This window comes from Colossoma macropomum, unplaced genomic scaffold (genome assembly GCF_904425465.1).
Source record: "Colossoma macropomum unplaced genomic scaffold, Colossoma_macropomum, whole genome shotgun sequence".
In the NCBI taxonomy this organism is placed as follows: domain Eukaryota; kingdom Metazoa; phylum Chordata; class Actinopteri; order Characiformes; family Serrasalmidae; genus Colossoma; species Colossoma macropomum.
Window position 1 is genome coordinate 8,324,578 of NW_023494799.1, and position 19,344 is coordinate 8,343,921.

The 19,344-nt window shown below is 39.8% G+C and overlaps 1 protein-coding gene across 1 annotated transcript; it reads left to right on the forward strand.

The window, feature by feature from the left end:
* The first annotated feature begins 189 nt into the window (after nucleotides 1–189).
* Nucleotides 190–15,988, forward strand: hapln4 (hyaluronan and proteoglycan link protein 4). The gene is made up of 5 exons (XM_036587134.1): nucleotides 190–524; nucleotides 5,943–6,060; nucleotides 10,891–11,253; nucleotides 11,782–12,084; nucleotides 14,809–15,988. Exons 1-5 carry the CDS (start codon nucleotides 522–524, stop codon nucleotides 15,171–15,173), a joined length of 1,152 nt encoding a protein of 383 aa, XP_036443027.1. The 5' UTR covers nucleotides 190–521; the 3' UTR covers nucleotides 15,174–15,988.
* The last annotated feature ends 3,356 nt before the right edge of the window (nucleotides 15,989–19,344 follow it).

Sequence of the window (19,344 nt, forward strand, 5' to 3'; positions counted from 1 at the left end):
TCCTACTCGCCAGCTTCTTGTTCGTATTTTCCCGTTCCACCTTAAATGGTGCGGCGCGAGAACGCAGCTGCTGCCATTTAAGGTGGAACGGGGAAATTCGCTTCAGCAAGTTTAGTATGAACGTGTTTACTAACGTTATCTTAACAGGGTCAGCTAATAAACCCCAAATAGTTGGCTAATACTCTCTCTGTCCAGCTAATATTCATCCTTGCGTTATATCCACTGAAGGATGGAGCTATAAACACTAAAAATAGCTGAAAATATCCAGGTGCCATGTTGGAGTTCTCTGGCTGAAATAAAGTAAAGAAACGTCCATCTGTCTTACTCTGAAAAAGCACACTTCTGCCAAAACCTAAAAAGCGTGTCTTAGGGGACTGGAGCTGCTGGAGCTGCAGTAGATAGAGAGGAGAGGAGAGGAGAGGAGGACTGAACTGCACCACAGCGACTCTCTGTCTGACAATTTCACTGCACTTCAGGAACCCACACTTCAGCAGTCAGTAAAAGCCTCTTCTGCCGGGACGATGGTAAGTTGATATTGTCGTTGCACGCCGTAAAATCCCAGTGAGATGCATCTTCTTTGTAATCTTGATAGTTAAATGCGACAGAGCACTGCAGTCAGGGATTCTCAAGGAGACAGAAATATTCAGTTCAGCTGTGTAGGTTATTTTATGCCACTGTGGTGTTACTGCAGCACTGCTGTTTTCCTCTCTTTCCCCATGCAGATAAAGGTGAGCTATAGCAGATCTCTCATGTTGGTCTGAATAAAGGTTATAGGGCATTATAGCCTATTATTTGGCCAACTTAATGCAGCATGTTTGTTTTTGTGATGATGTTGCTCAATGTCAGGACAGCTGCAGAAGAGACAGAAGGGCAAAATGATCTCTCTCATTCACACAACACATGTATACATACAGTAATGAGATGTGATTAAAACTATGAGGAACATAACTGGTTAGCTGTATAAATGGCTCTGTCGCAATAACACAGACAGGGTCCTAAATGTACTTAGTAACATATTCCATTAAATATATTAAAAAGTACCACATTCAGAATACATTTCAAATACATCTTCGCAGATGGGGAATCTTTTATTTACTTAATTCACTCTGTTCCTCACTGTTACTTGTTGGCAGTTTTTGTCATGTAATTATTCTCTTAATATGTTTAATGAAAAAATTGCTTTTCATTTAAATGAAGTTTTAAACATTTTCTTCTCTCTCACCACCTGCTTCACTCCACTACTCCTCCCATAATCCCTCAAGCAGGACAACACCGATGCTAAATTTATCACTCACAAACATGTCCTCTGCTGAGGAGATGATTAGTTTGATCAACCCTCAAAAAGAGCTCAGTAAGATTGAGAGTAATAACTGACTCATCACCAGATTTATCGGTCTACTCCGGCTTCAGCAGAGCTCAGAAACACTCAGATTAATAACTGTCACATTGATTTATCAGTCTACTCAGGCTTCAGCAGAGCATAGTTAACAGTTACACAAGCAGTGATTATGTTTCTTTTGAATACTGTGTTTTTTTATTTAGTGGATAAATATTCTAAAAGTACTTTCCTAAAAATGTAAAAAGTAAGTGTATTCTGAAAACTGCCTTTTCAAAATGTAACTTGGACTGAATATAGACGCTAAATGTCTCTACCCTGAATACATATTCCCAATAGTTGTATTTAGTTACATCCTAACCCGTTGATTGTTTATGATATAAAACGTGATATAATGACAAGAAGAAACAGCTGTCCTGTCATTTGAGCCTGCAGGCCCTCCTTCGTATCAGTATTTTGGCTTGATAGAGGTGAGACTGACTAGAAGCATCACAAAACAATATCATCACGATTCGACTGTGATTTATAAAGTTATGTTATATAAGTATAAATGTGATTGATATACAAATATAAGTTTGGGCACCCCTGGTCAAATGAAGTTAACACATGCTCTACAGAGAACACGCCTGTGGACATTTTAATGCACAATTACTGATTATGTGCTGACTTTAACATATTGGTAAAATAATAAAACATAAAACGTGGCCTGTTATAAAAGTTATGTGAATGTTTTGTATTTTATGTTTGATTCTTCTCCAATATGTTAAAATCAGTAAACAGACTTTGTGCACTAAAATTTGCAGGAAAAATGTCATATTTAAGTCTGTTCCCTGTAGAGGATGCGTTAACATATTTCCACTAGAAAATCAACAAAGCATGTCATTTGACTGGTATTCAAACTTCTGCATAACTGTATTGTGATGTTGTGAAGCAGACTCATCAACAAAAACTTCTTACGTAGCCTGCTGTGGTGTTCGTCCTGCCCTGCCGAGACATGGACACAGGCTTGTGGATGATGCTGTTCATCCTAAACTCCTTCTTAGAAAAACCAGCACAGACCATCATTGCTGGCCACCAGCAAAGCCAGCATATGTTGTGTTTTTGATGATGGTATGCTGGTCAGCAGCAATGAAGGTTATTAGGCTGATCACCAGCAAAACCAGCATATGTAGTGGTTTGGATGCTGGTACGCTGGTCAACCACCATGGCCATACTGGGTGACAACCAGCACTAGGCCAGCATGGAATGCCTGCTGGTCTGGGCTGTTTTTTTTTTCAGCAGGGCTGAGCATGACAACCAAACAACAAAGTGTAGTTTAATTCGTAATTTGTTCATCTTATTGTATGTAAATTACTATTAATATTATCATATACAATACACTACCTGGTAAGTGTAGAAAAATGTTGTTTTAACTGCAAAATCTAGTGTCTCTGTTTGAGCTGGCGTAAGATTTTCGAACAGTAAATTAATGAAACAAAAATGTGTTTTATGCCCTATCAACTTGTTACACGTAGTTCATATAACTAAAATCTTAAGGCAGCCCAGACACTACCTTTTTTCTTAAGTTAGAACTCCAAAAAATGATTTATGCCTAAATCAGATATACAGATTCATTTATGAATATGTTATACTTCAGACAAATCAGGTTTCACTTAAGCATCATCTGTTTTTATGAAAACATTGTATGATTAATTGCAAAGTACCAGCACAGAAAATGAATCTGAAAAGAATCTACTGCCATCTGGCGGTGAAAACCAGAAACTAACAACCTATTCGACCGCTAAACCAACGCCCTAGCCTGATAGCTCGTAGACACAGCTTGAATCTATTAAATTGGATACATACAGCACATATGGACACAAATAAAATAAGAAATATAACGAAATACAATCTAACTTACCTGCAGTGAGTACGGCAACCACAGAATTCGGGCTCATTCCTACTTTGGTGAGCTTATCTGTCCAAGCAAAACAAGCTAGGTTAGCTAACGTTAGCACAGCCTCGCGTACGTTAGCTCTGACAGTAAAACGAGTGAAATACCTCATTCTGACAACACAAACTTAGAAATATTGGTATCTAAAGAGGTATTTTTTCTGAATATAGAAGCTATACGGAACATTACAGTGCTTTACTGTGTTATTTGGATGTTCTTTGGGTCGCTGTCGGGAGGAGTAACGTTACTTACCCACAGCAACGTCCTCAGGCGGTTTAGCCCTGAGGTGTCCAGTAACGAAACGAGGCTGCATTATGCTGACCAAACAGTAGATGGTGCCAAACCCACTCAGCAGGAATTTTATAAGATTATAATTATGAAATGCAAATATTTTACACATTTGCACTCCAAGGCTTAGCAACGTACACTCTAGATCCACAGCTTACAATAGGGTAATGTAATTATTACCGGCGTTTCTCAGTGACTCCCGTCTGAATGCGCCCTGTCAGTGAAGATTCCGGCGCCTTTTATCTTCTGTAATGCCAGCCATAAAAATAACATCAGTTTATATTAATCCTATGTGAATCGGTAAAAACACTATCATATTCTGTGGAAACGGAGTTTGTTAAGCATGGAGACACAGAGGATACGCTTACTTGTGGTCCCTGGCGAAGCTCAAGTCAGTTCCCTGTTCGAATTTTCCCGTTCCACCTTAAATGTGGGGCAGTGGAACGGCCGAGGCCCCGGAATGTAACTGCTGCACCATTTAAGGTGGAAAAAGAAGCTGGCGAATAGGATCAGCCTACTCACGTTTCAGCAGGGTTTAGAAACACTGAGGTTAATAACTGATCATATTGATTTATCAGTTTACTTAGGCTTCAGAGGAGCTCAGTAACGCTGAGGTTAATAACTGATCATATTGATTTATCAGTCTACTCAGGCTTTAGCAGAGCTCAGTATCACTGAGATTAATAACTGATCATAGTGATTTATCAGTCCACTCAGGCTTCAGCAGAGCTCAGTAACGCTGAGGTTAATAACTGATCATATTGATTTATCAGTCTACTTAGGCTTTAGCAGAGCTCAGTATCACTGAGATTAATAACTGATCATAGTGATTTATCAGTCCACTCAGGCTTCAGCAGAGCTCAGTAACGCTGAGGTTAAGAACTGATCATATTGATTTATCAGTCCACTCAGGCTTCAGCAGAGCTCAGTAGCACTGAGATTAATAACTGATCATCACATTGATTTATCAGTCTACTCAGGCTTTAGCAGAGCTCAGTAACACTGAGATTAATAACTGATCATCACATTGATTTATTAGTCTACTCAGGCTTTAGCAGAGCTCAGTAGCACTGAAATTAATAACTGATCATCACATTGATTTATCAGTCCGCTCAGGCTTTAGCAGAGCTCAGTAACACTGAGATCAATAACTGATCATCACATTGATTTATCAGTCTACTCAGGCTTTAGCAGAGCTCAGTAACACTGAGATTAACAGAATTCCTCTTCCTGTTGGAATTTTCCTGTTCCACCTTAAATGTGCGGCAGTTGAACACCGGAGACCCCAGAATGTAACTGCTGCACCATTTAAGGTTGGAAAGAGAAAATTTGAAAAAGAAGCTGGTGAATAGGAAGCCAACTTCAGCCTCGTTGTTTTCTGTGGCTAAAATCAGGTTGATATTTAACATTACTGTCCTGTCTTACATGTACAACTCAGAACATGTGAAAATTACAAGAAACAAGTTTGATTTTATGCACTGAAGTTGACTATTTGCTGTGAATTCAGCTAATGGTGATGCTAATGAATCACTGCAATCACTTCGGTTAAAACAGAAAGGTAAATAGGGTAAAGGAAATAAGGACTAAGTTTAATGTTTTAATTTCTTTTCTACCCTTTTTCCTACGGAGCCCTGCTGGTGACATCCTGTATAAATAAAAATAATGTAAGGTGTGGGAATAAGATAATTAATCGTGGCCACCACTTAGAAAGGTGTGGGGCTATGCATTAGGATCTCGTTCCCATGCCTTACCAAGTCGTGGCCACAACTTAATTATCTTGTTCCCATGCCTTACTAAGTTGTGGCCATGCATGATTTTTATTTATACAGAACGTCACCAGAGGGGCTTCATACATTTCTGGAGTAAAGGCAGCGCATAAATCAAGTAGCCACTTCCATCTCTGTCATTTATACCGAGATTTCTTATTCTGTGCGAATTGCTCATAACATTTCAGACATCCTGAGGTAAATTTTCACTACCCCACCTCCCTTGGAAAATTAATCCTGTCCGAATAGGGCTTTAGACGTCTAGTTCAGCGACTCTTATCGCTGTAACGGAGGCACACCTGCCTGGACTACGAATCAAACCTCAGTCAGATGTTTTATCCACTGGCTTCTACTATAGCTGACACTATATTTCTTACCAGAATGGAAAAAAAGACTTAAAATCTCATTTTTGGACTTAAAAAACAATGGATTTCTGTGTCTACCATCAGGTTTAATACATGTTAAAATATAATTATAAATTAAATAATAAAATATAAGTCCTGGACATCTGTATACTGAAATTTTTTAATTCAAATGTTGTGATAACTATGTTCCATTGATTTTCTTCCACCCTGTGACTGGAAAATAACCCTCTTTACTGCTTGTGTTTTATCTGAAGCTTCATGTGAAGCTGTGGTGGCTGGCATCGCTCAGCGCCGTGCTGTTATTCTCACCCGCCACGACCCCTTACCCTGCTGACTCGGACAAAGGGAGGAGGAAAGTGGTGCATGTCCTGGGTAAGGTCCAATTCTTTCATGTTTGTGTGGGTTTATGAACCACAAATGGTCAGAATTCCTCTTTACATGGCTATCTCCTAATGTCTCTGTGACCATTATCAACTTTTTCTTATCCTTCAGAATTCACCCCTTAAACTGTATTATTCAGTGATTAATATTTAAATGTATTATTCAGTAACTACTAAAAATTGATGTTTATGTGAAAATTTAACCCATAAAAATTGAGTTACTACTGCCAGCTTGCTATATTATTCAAACATAATTGCACAATTACATATTTAATTACACAGTTACATAATGAATGACATTTACTCAACAGACAGGTTCAAGTCTGCACTTCTGACTTTTTCAATTTGTATTAATGTCAAAAAATGACAAAAATAGAGCAAAAATGTACAGAATGGCTTTTCTTTCCTCAAAACAAGATGGCACACAAAACAATAACTTTTCGTTACATTCACATAAAAATAAAATATCTCCTTTTTTACTTCTTCCTACAGACACAAATGTGATATTGATTAAAAGTTTAGAATCTGCACTTTCCGCACAATTTCTCTATTTGTTTCAATGTAAAAAATTATTCATGTAAAATTATAGCATGTTATTGTTAATGCTGTGAGTTAAGGGGTTAAACAGCTTTTTGTTACTGTGCCTATAAAACTCATATATGTAAATGACCTCTGTTCTGACTCATTCAAAATGCAGTCCATGTTGAAACACTCCGTCTGACTTCATCATGAATAGACAGGCTAAACTGCTGTAAGCTGAGTAGGAGGATGTATGTTAATGTGCTCATGGCTGTGACATCACAAAAACAATGAATTCAAAACAGACCATACTGACTGGGAAGTGTGGTAAGTTTAGAAACTTTAACAGTGTTTACATGTTGCATACAACTCCTTTATTTACAAAAATAAGAACATTTGGGTTACCATGATATGGGCCATTTAAAGTGCAACACGCTAAACTGACTAAGCAAGCATGTTAGACCAAAGCACCTCGGGTTTGTACCCGTCTTTTCTCTTTTCTAAAAACCTAAAAAATGAAATAACAGCATATTAAGACATCAAAGAATACAACTGTACAAAGAACCTTTATAGATACAGGGAAAATAAATGTTAAACCTGTTTAAATGGGTGACTTGTAGTGCAACAATATGCATTTAATTGTCAGGAAACATTTGGGCACAAATGATTTAACAGATGCTCAAGAGAAATACAAAGTACTGTGTAAAAGCCAGACATCACCCTTTATTTACTTAATTTACAGTCTAAACTAGAGCCCTTCTGGTGACATCCCATATAAATAAAAATAATGCGTGGCCACACCTTATTAACGCATGGGAACGAGATCCTAATGTGTAGCCATGACTTAGTAAGGCGTGGGAATGAGATAGTTAAATCATGGCCACGACTTAGTAAAGCCTTGCTAAGTCGTGGACATGTATTATTTTTATTTATACGGGATGTCACCAGCGTCACTAGATATTCATGTGGAGATTAGATAATTCACTTGCATAAGGAAGAGGAAAGTCAAAGGAAAAGAAGTGAAAAACAGAAGTTTCCAAAATTGGAGTTCAAAAAACAGTTAAGATTCTAACAAGCATGCAAGACCTGGTAGACCACCAAACCTCTCCCCATCAGATAAACAGTACCTAAAGCTTTCATCTTTGAGAGAGAGGAGAAAATCAAGCTTCAGAAAAAATCCACAGGTGTTTCTGTCCATCCTTTCAGTGTGAGAAGACAACTCAGTGCTATGGGTCTGAAAGGATGTGTAGCTGTAAAGAAGCCCTTACTGAGAAAATTAAACAGAGAAAAAGAAAAACAAAAAAACAACCACAAATCGAGCTAAGAAGCTGCTCAGAACATTGGGCTGGAGTCCAGACCTCAACATCACTAAATGTGTTTGGGGCTTTTTGGACCATGAGAAGCAGAAAATGCAACCAGCTTCTAAGACTGAACTTTGGAGGTGTGGAAAAATATCCCTGCAGATTTCTGAAAGCAAGTATTCTGAAAAGAATGGAAGCTGTAATAATGGCAAAGAATGGACACACTAAATACTGAAAAAATGATATTATATTTAGTCAACAAGGCTTCTGTGTACTCCTGAAAAATGACATACTTGTACTTAACAGCTGTTTGACTAGAAATTCAATAAATGAAGTGTGGTCTCTGACTTACTGCACAGTACTGTATGATACAGTGTGATGTTCAGGGACAAACAGTTTGCACACACTGTGCTTTCACACTGTTCGTATACTGCATGAGTCCTGGGGGAGGTGAAAGAGACCTTCATAATTTTATAGATTTAGTGCCTGTCCTTGTGTATCCTTCGTGCTCATTTATTTTTGTTAGGGCTCATAAGTTTTAGGTTAAGACTCCAGTCAAGTGGAATGCATGAAATATATGAAGAGAGTTAGAGCTTCTGCATGTTTATGAGCAAGTTTGTTGGTCTTGAAAGTAAGTACACATGCAGTAAACACTTTAAGACCCCAGAGGGTTAAGTAAAGGGGTAGATTCTGTTGCTTAGATATTAGTGGTGTGCTGCCATGTGCTGTCCTGCTCTTTTCTTTGTCATCTGCCGTGAAACAGGCCTCTGTAAAAGCAGGCTGCATTGTTGTCCCCATCATGGTGTGGGTTCACGGTGTTTTGGCAGCTGCAAATTACCTTGAATTGGGTCTGTGGTTACCATGACATGGGCTTTTAATTTATGTCCTTTTTGCCCAAACACATCCTTGGCTCTTTAGATGTCAGGCTCTGAATTAATGCGAGGATCTGTTTACCATTCAGCTTTCATCGGCACACATTCGTTGGCGACAAACATTTCGGACAGACACTGAGCGGAGAGTTTTAATGACCAGATGTCAGGGCTGATTTTAGGCACTGTGATCTGTCCTGAAAAGCACAGACGGTGCTGAGCCGGGACATTGTTTAGCTGCCCAGGGCACTCAGAATGAAAGAAGGAGAGGCCTGGAGTGCGTGCGTCTGAAATGAAATGCAGCTCCTGGGGGTCTCCTGTGGATCTAAACAATCTCCCAAAAGAAATCAAGGCGTGGGATGTTGGCCTGCTTAAATAAGACTGACCAGAAATCATGTGCTTACCGGACAAAAAAACAATCCCCACAGAATGCAGGACTTAAAGCAATAGCTCAGTCCAAAATGCTAATATTGCTGACAGTCAGTGAAGTTGTACATCCACCAGTTATCCCACTAATTGGAGGCTTCTAGCTTCCATTCACTGTTAGCCACATTAGCATGTTTGATCAAGCTGTTCCTTTGCCAAAAAAAATGATCACAGCTTTGAAATAACAAATACTCCATTTATTAAAAAAATTGGTATATATGATACAACAAATTTGGAAAGCTTGAATAAATGAGTGGAGAAGCATGCAGATGATAGAGTTAAACAATCAATATCCTATCATGATCTGTGACATTTATGAAAATGCTGGACAGGCCCAGTTGACCTCGATTTTGATAGGATGACGAAAAGTTTGAAGAGGTTTTGAAAGAGGGTTCATTATTGGTAGTAATGCACCAATTATTCTTGACCAAACATAAACCAAAATTCAGGACACACTCAGCCAATAACCAAAAGAAAAGATTATTTTATGTATAATTGGGTGTTTGAGTTAAAATATTAATTCTGAGGATGCTTCAAAGGAAGCAATAGGGAATAAGAACTGACAGGCAACTGTAGAACTAATCTAAACAGCTTGCTAAACACTGTAATATAAAATATTTAAAGTTGCAAAATTATGAAAATATAACACTTCATGATATCCCAAAAGCATCTAAAGCTGAATTCCAGAGCGCCACCTCTATGAAGATGGAAACACCTCATTTTTGAGGATGTGAAGCATGTGAGCGTGGCTTTTGGAACTCCTGTCTAGCACTCTTAAGTGTCTCCAGCAGGAGGCGTTATTAGCATGCAGTTCCCTTCAGTGTTCACCTTTTAGAGAAGAAACATCCATAAACCTAAGGAGGATCTCATGACTACAGTAACAGCTTTCAAAACTAGAGGTAAAAAGTTAATTACTAAAAGATATTAAATTACTTGATATTATTTATGTGTTTTCTATTTAAAAACATTAAATCAGATAATGCTTAAAAGCATGTAAGACTGCACAGGACACAGCTGCAGTGGACCGTGTTTGAGTGTTTCACTGTTTATCTGCTGCTGCTCAAACTGTTTTAACACATCTGTGCTGTGCTGAAAACATTGGCGGCTTAGATTTCAGTGCATCCCTAATTATTAGAGCACAAATAGAAGGAGCCTCAGTCACAAAGACAAAGGCTAATGTTTCAAATGGACTTCAATGTGACTGAAATGATGTCTGCATTTAGATCTATGAATAAGACATCAGTAAATAGGTTTGGAAACTGGGGTCGAAAGCGCACATTGAATGACCATGATGCTCATGCAGTATTGGATAATGCGAGGAAAACAGAAGAGCAACTGTTCCCCAGGTAATGTCAATGCAGGACGTGATCAGACTGAGAGAGATATTATAGTAAGGCTGCAGTGCATAAACCCCTCATTACAAAGATAAATGCACATCTGAGAGTTCAGTGATGTAAAACCACAGGCACTGGTTTACAGAGATGTGGAAGGAAGTGATCTGATCAGATGAGTCGTTCTTCACCATGTTCTCCACAAGTGGGCAAGTGCAGCTTACACTAAGAGAACAGTACAAGCCTGAATGTTTGACCCTTACAGTGAAGGGGTACGGTGACTCTGTTAAGCTGTGGGGGGCATTTTGCTGGCATAGTTTGGAACCACCATCCAAGCTAGCGTGGTCAGACCTATGCCTCCTTTTTTCTGTTTTAGAGGATGATACTGGAGCAGTGATTGTACAGACCGCTCCGGGTAAAGTGATCACACATCGTGGCGGTACCATCACACTGCCCTGCCGCTTTCACCACGAGCCTGAGAACGTTGATCCAGCCCGCATTCGCATCAAATGGACCAAGGTGACGGATGCCTTTCAGTTCGAGGATGTGTTTGTGGCTCTTGGCCGGCAGCAGCGGGCATTCGGGCCGTACCGTGGGCGTGTGGCTCTGGAGCAGGCCGGGCCAGGGGACGCCTCAGTCATCATTCACAATGTCACCCTGCAGGACTACGGCCGCTACGAGTGTGAGGTCACCAACGACATGGAGGATGACACAGGATTCGTCAGTCTGGACCTTGAAGGTTTGGGCTAGATTCAAGACTTGTTCTAATGACATCATAGACATTACCTGTCAGAAGCTTTTTTTAAATGACTTTATTGCAAATGAGCTAGATCTCTTTCTCAGTGGGCAGTAACTTAAGAAAGGCCTTAACCATGTTAGCCTACTGACCTGTGCTTACGAGGCTAATATAGCTAATTTGTATTCCACCAGGAACCATCCAACCATGTCTATCTGAGATTACTTAACAACTCTGTTTCACAGCGTTTATGTGATAATTTTGATATGTGCGTTGCTAAGCTTGTGGCTACAATCTTCCACTGTTAGCTACATTAGCTTTCTAGCTTGTGTGCTAAACTAAAGAAGCAAATGTCTTGGCCAAGAAACTACATGGGTAATAATAAATTGTGTAAATTTCATTTTTGGCCAAAAGATTACTTTAACTGTAAAATAAGAGAGAGAAAATTTGAACTTCAAAATAAGGTAACTTTTGACTTTGTGTTGTACTTATACTGCTGATCCAAGTTTAATTCAAAAGTAAAATCTACAGGTGTTGTCTTCCCGTACTACCCTCGGCTTGGACGCTACAAGCTGAACTACCATGAGGCGGAAGAAGCGTGTAAGCAGCAGGATGCCATCTTAGCCTCCCACTCCCAGCTTCACAAGGCCTGGCTGGAGGGGCTGGACTGGTGTAACGCTGGCTGGCTGGAGGACGGCTCGGTGCAGTATCCCATTGCACACCCACGAGATCAGTGCGGCCGCAAGGACACTCCTGCTGGAGTCCGCAACTACGGCTACCGGCACAAAGAGGACGAGCGCTACGATGCCTTCTGCTTCACCTCAAAGCTCAATGGTGAGTGCAGTCCACCAGGAATACAGTGAGCAGAAAAGAAAACTGAAAACAAATTTTTGTGCAACCTCACAGTTATTATGACAGCTAGGCCTGTCACAGTTATTATGTAATCACCTGGTCGCAGTTATTTGAAGTGATCCCAATTATTTTCTACAGTTGATAATATAATATGTTTATGTCTCAGTGTTTCTGTATGTTTGTTTGATGTTTGTTATGAACACCTTTAGGGGCGACAGTGAGTAATGTTTGTTTGATGTTTGTTAATAACACCTTTAGGGGCGACAGTGAGTAATGTTTGTTTGATGTTTGTTAATAACACCTTTAGGGGCGACAGTGAGTAATGTTTGTTTGATGTTTGTTAATAACACCTTTAGGGGCGACAGTGAGTAATGTTTGTTTGATGTTTGTTAATAACACCTTTAGAGGGTGGCAGTGAGTAATGTTTGCTTGATGTTTGGTAATAACACCTTTAGGGGGCGACAGTGAATAATGTTTGTTTGATGTTTGTTAATAACACCTTTAGAGGGTGGCAGTGAGTAATGTTTGCTTGATGTTTGGTAATAACACCTTTAGGGGTGACAGTGAATAATGTTTGTTTGATGTTTGTTAATAACACCTTTAGAGGGTGGCAGTGAGTAATGTTTGCTTGATGTTTGGTAATAACACCTTTAGGGGGCGACAGTGAATAATGTTTGTTTGATGTTTGTTAATAACACCTTTAGAGGGCGGCAGTGAGTAATGTTTGTTTGATGTTTGTTAATAACACCCTTGGGGGGGGACATTGAGTAATGTGTGTTTGATGTTTGTTAATAACACCTTTAAAGGGCGGCAGTGAGTAATGTTTGTTTGATGTTTGGTAATGACACCTTTAGAGGGCAGCAGTGAGTAATATTTATTTATTTGATTTTTGGTAATGACGCCTCTAGAGGGCAGCGATGAGTAATGTTTAATTTATTTGATGTTTGGTAATGACGCCTTTAGAGGGCAGCGTTGTGTAATGTTTGTTTATTTGATGTTGACACCTTTAGAGGGCGGCAGTGAGTAATGTTTGTTTGATGTTTGGTAATGACACCTTTAGAGGGCAGCAGTGAGTAATATATTTATTTGATGTTTGGTAATGACACCTTTAGAGGGCAGCGTTGTGTAATGTTTGTTTATTTGATGTTAACACCTTTAGAGGGCGGCGGCAAGTAATGTTTGTTTATTTGGTGGTTTTTAATAATCATCAGCTAAAATTAAATTAATGATTGCGACAGGCTCACTGACAGAAAGAAAACTCAGTTAGCTATTTTAAAATGCAGTTTTCCGATTAATAAAAACGAAATAAAAGAATGGCTCTTTGAGCTAACATACTGTGTGTATGGTAGGCATATTAAAATGTCAGTGAAATCAGTCACTTTATTCAATAACAGCAGAATCTGAATGGAATAATAATGTTATTAACTACTTTGGTGGGAGGTGCTTTCTCAGGCATGGATTAAACCATGTCTTGGCCTCGATTTCAAAGCCAACAGTGATTTAACATTGAAAACACTATTAAGTCTAGGCTTAGCCTTAATCTGGGTCTGGGAAGTCAGCCATGGAAGTTGAAAATGATTTAGTTCCTGTTATTGATTACATCCTGTGAAAAATATTGTTCACTTCCTTATCTTTTAACCAGGCTAAAGGGGGTCGTTTGCTTCCCCCTGTGATCTAGGGAGGCCTCAGGCAGGTAGACGAGGGCCAGCCTTTGTTAACTCAGCTCTTACCGAAAGGGCCGGAGGGCCCCTGCCTCTGTTTTCATCGCCCCTCCTTTGATAGGCCCTCGCCAAACGGTGCCAGTTCCAGCGAGGTCCAGGTTGCAGGCAGATGCTGATTAAAGAGCCTGCAGAAACACAGCTCGCAGCGCCACGCGCCCAACATGGTGCTGACAGAATGATGCATCTGCTACAACAAAATTCTCCAAATCAAATTTTGGTGGGAAATATGATTTATTATGACGGCTGGGGTGCAGAGTCAGATCGTGACTGTGTAGGAATAATGAGTGTAAAGTCCAAGGAGAACCAAATTCATTTTGTCTTTTGGAGGAAGTGTGTGTGCGTGTTGCGTGTGTTTTATTCTAATGTTTAAACAATTTGTAGAGAAGTGCTGTAATGTCAGATGAGTGCATTACAGCTCTTTGGGTCCACTTGCAATTTGGGGAGCCAACAGGCTTTTCATTACATCCTCAAAGCATGCTCACAGCGAGGGCAATTGCAGCTGATACTCTGACACTGACCAGCTGGAGGACCTTTACAGAATGGCCCCTGGGGAAATATGAGACAATACTCCTGCAAACAGACAGCAGCCATATCAACAAACAGAGCACTGATGGGTGAGCTCAGGGATGTGGAGAGATAGAGGTCTTTAGAAGTGAAAATCAGTTTTGTCTCAGGCATGAAGACAGTTCAGCTTCAGGCCTGCAGATGAAACTGCATTGTGTTTCGTCGTGGTTCTCCACAGTCAAGATCCTTTTGATTTCTGAAATTCACTTTCTGACAGTGAAAGAAAACAGAAACACTTTATAGTCGTTTTGATGGAGAGCTCTTGCCTTGCACGGCTGGGGATGCGTTTTCGGGCCTCTGCAGTGCTGTATGATTGGAAATTCCAAGCACAGTTTAGACTCTGGGCAAGGAAAAGCATGGAGAACTGTAATCTCTTCAAAGTCTTTTCTGTTTACTAGACTTTCTTGTGTGTCTATTTTAGGCCAGGTTTACTTCCTCAAACGCTTCAAGAAGGTCAATTACCCCGAGGCTGTGAAGGCTTGCCAGCGTGACGGTTCAGCAGTGGCTAAAGTGGGCCAGCTCTACGCTGCCTGGAAGTTCCAGCTTCTGGACCGCTGTGAGGCAGGCTGGGTGGAGGACGGCAGCGTCCGCTACCCCATCGTCAACCCTCGTGCCCGATGCGGAGGCTCCGAGCCTGGCGTCCGAAACCTCGGCTTCCCTGACAAAAAGTTCCGTCTTTATGGGGTCTACTGCTTCCGCAAGAATTCCGGCAGTCCTGAAGCCCAGACCACACAGGCTCCGATTAGAACCACCACCAAATTCACCAACAGCACCAGGAGTATTTGAAACCCGCGCTGCTTTGCTAGTATCATGGCTTCCGCAGCTTAGCCAACATGACTGACAAATAAAGCAGATCAGCTAACCGTAGCCAGGCTAGCGCCATGTGATTGCGCCTATGCTGTATTACCCTTGCCTGAAATGAAATATCAGTTGTGTCTGAAGAAAGCAGTTTAGCTCGTACTTTCTTTATGAAGCCTGGCCTAGCCTGAGCTGACTGCAACAAAGCTCATTAGCTTCTTTCTTTAGCGTCGTGTTTTGTATGTAGGCTAGCTTGGAGGTTTGATGAGGACTGGGCTTTGGATTTAGCTGTTTTGTTTATTCACTGTGTCAAGAAGAAAAATGTTTCAGAGAAAGCCCAGGCATCACACTAATTAGCGCGCGAGCCAGTCGGAGAGCTAATTTAGCGCACCTCGTAATGAATGCGGCACATTAGGGAAAGGCCTCGCTAGCCTGGTGACGATGGAGACGAGAGGGGAGGGAAAGCTGGAGCTCCAGTCAGGTGTAAGCATGAGCTCGGCTTGGCACAGCATGGCTTGGGTCTTTTATTCAGTTCTCATCTCAGTAGCAGTGCCAGTTACTCTGCACACAATGATTGATTGTAGACTCAAGCACCTTTTACAAGCATATTTTAGATGATCCTGAAAGCAATAACTCGCTAAGCATGTGTCTGGTAGCTGATTATTCCAGCGAGTCGATGACTTCGTTTCATGCTGCTGCTTCACTACCTCATTAGTGGTCAACAATTGCACTATTCATTCAAATGTGATGCGGCACAGTTTTATCTTCAGTACTGCATTTTAGATTAAAGTTATTTACCTGTTTATGTTTGTCTGCTTGTTCTTTGCTTCCACACAACTGATTATAAACAGGCTGAACTTTTATAATAAAGAGAAGAAATAATGGTTACTGTTGATTGTTAGTAAGCAAAGGCTCTGTCTCTGGCAAACTGCATAGATTTTTTTGGAAGCAACTAAAGTGTCTGCAGTGTTTCAAGTGCCAAGATCCCTGGAAAACACTTGAGGAAATTTGTTTGCTGGGCCAAAACAAAAGTGACAAGCGACAGTCACAACGAGGCCTCATGAAATTTCAAGAGGCAGCAATTCATTAACCCAACAAAATTAGGCCGCAAGATGTGTGATCTTTTATTACAGGCTTTGTGTTTTGTTCAGTGCTGCTGTTTACTGTCTGTAAAGATATTCCAGACACAAAATTAGCCTGTGCTGAGATAAAATGCATCAAAGGTAATGAAAAGCATTAAGCTTCAGTCAAGAGATTAATCCACTAACATTACGGTGTGGCATTTTCTAATGAGATTTGTTTAAGCAGTTGTTTGGATGGTTTTAGTTTTCACAGTAAAAAGCTTTCATCAGCAGCTGTTGACGGACTTTGAAGTGGTATTTTTGGTGGTTTTAAAAACTTCATGTCAGGCAAGGAGACCCCAATATCTCTCTATTGCACACATTATGAGAGCAGTGTTGAAAACAAGGACACACAGAGGCAGTCAAGCAAAGCTCTGCACTTCTGAAGCCTCAGAAAGTATTTGACTGCTAGTGGGGACCCCTTGTGGAGAATATTTAGCCTGCTAAATGTGGGTTAGTGAGTGAGTTACAAGCCAGATCTATGAAGTGCTTTACATCTAAAAAGGTGTGTTTTTTGTATAAAATGGATCTAATCATTAAAATAAAAAACAGTTTAAATATTCATAATGGAACTGAAAAACTACACAATTTATACATCTTTATATATCTAAAATATGAAATTTGATTTCATTTTTTTTCAACATAACCGTGTTACCAGGATGAAACATTGTGAAGTAATGTTTCAATTTGTTGCGCACTAACTACTTGTAACAAGTAACCAACTTACAGTTAAACCATGCTAAAGCATAAAAAGGATCTGGTCGTCTTCAAGTAATTTATTATTTTATTATTTGTTTTATTATACAAAACTCATAAAACTAGTAAAACATGCCACATGCCAACATATACTGCTGCTTCAAGACAGATTTGACTGATTTGACTTTAGCCACTAATATAGTTAAATACCAAAAAAGTTAGATTTCCTAAATAAGCAAATAATTCTGAATAAAAAGTATTTCTAAATGAAAAATAAATGATACCTGCAGTGTTCTGTCAAGTGGACACTTCACTTGCTTCAAGCTAGTCACTCTGTTGCTTCTAGACAACATATATATTTAAGCAATTTCTAAACAAAAGACTTATTTATATGAACTCCACACTTTAACAGACATAAATCATATTGGATGGATGGATGAAAAATGATGAAAAATTGATTTTCTGAGGGGAACTCTCCTCCACGGGTGCCAGTAACAATTTTAAAATCATGCACTTGCAGAGAGTACATCATTTTTGTTTTATCAAACTCTTCCCTTCACTATTATCTCTTTCTTTGTCATTAAATATGTATCACGTCAGTGTAAGGTGACGAAAATGAGTTATTTATCCTGAGGCAACATTGCGCAACAGAGTGACACACAGGCTCGGACTGCATATTGGCTTTAGGAACACAGGGGAACCGAGCAGAACAGGGCTCGTGAGCATGAGCCGATGTGACATGTTGCTCCTGAGAGTGTTGCTTTTCAATTCATTTGGTCCGTCTTTTTTCTTCCCTCAGCATAAAGTGAAATTAGGTGACCCTGGAACAATTGAGTGGACCCCGAGGGTAAATAGAGCTGAATCAGAAGCCACGAGCCTCTATATGTGTCCCATTTCTCAGCTGCTGACAGGAGGCACGAAAAAAAAAAATCACACACAACAAGATATTCAGGCTCATAGGGAGTATTACAAAAGATCTCCACAAAGGCATGGCCAAGGTGAAGGCCTGAAGACCTCTCCCGATTAGCTGAGACTGACCTGAATCTGCCTACATAACAGCTAAGCAGAAATGCCGACTGCTGGAGACGCTGTAGCGATTAATTTGTTGTGAAATAAATGAGTAATATGTAATATATAAATCATTTTGCTTGGAACATCCTTCAAACAAAGACTACATGATTATAAAACAGTAATATATCCATCTCTTTATGCAAATATGGAGCTCTCTACTAGAGAATAAAGACGGCCTGTATACATAATGAATTAGAAACACTCATAGAAGAGAGTAATTGGCTAAATTGTTTAAAGAGAAATTCCCTCGAGCAAAAGCATTTAAATTTACAAAGCTTCAGAGGTAATTTGAAGTGTTAAACATCTAACGAAGCATTTTTGTAGATAATGAACTTGTGCACACATCGTGCGTCTTTGAGATCTCCTCCAGCAGAGAGCATTTGTTTCTTTGTTTGTCTAGGCTGCCTTCTCTTGGAACAGGAGTCCTGCTGTTCGGTTGCGATTGGAAGCCATCACAAGCGCAGATCAAGAGAAAGTGAGGCGCTTACAGATTGAGATTGAGGTGGCAAAAGGAAAGCAGGAGGTTAATGAAACCGCTCAGGCTCTTCACAGGTCTGAGCAGGTCATTCCTTCGGTCCAAGAAGCACGAGGAACAAGAAGGACGTCACGTTGCTAGAGTCAAAACCCAGAGGTGAACAGTGGAGGTATAGGCAGGGGTTTGATTAGCTGCATTGACTCAGAAACACATAGTGAAGTAAAATTTTGATTGATTTGTGCTTTCCTTAGTATTTACGTACATATTTACGTTATACTTTCACATCTAATCAAGTATAATTGCGAGGCACGGAATCTACTGATTTTAGTCGTTAACATTTGGTTACTAATACTCTTTTTGGTTTCATTCTGGTATGTTGGTGACAGTCTATACTGTGATTGGTCGGACCCCTCACTCTTGAGGTTAATCATTTTATTGTAATATACAGATAATCCAGATATGTAGATAATTAAAGTCTTACGGATGTATAGACAGCCAGTCAGAGTGGTTTAAAGTAAAATGGTTCCTTGTACAGAAACTTACCAACTCTGATTTCTTTACAGTGTTGATAATAGGAACCAGGGGTTGTGATGCCTATAACATAAATATAACCAATATACTTATTTTGGTTCCACTATAATAAGAGTACTCTTATAAAGGTTCATGAATGGTTTAAAAATAGTTTATTAATGGTTATTAATCTGTTCATACATACCTTAAAAATCTTTAGTAAGCAGTTACAACACATAAATAAGAAGGGAAACACTGACATGTTGTTTGCCTAACTATGCTGAGC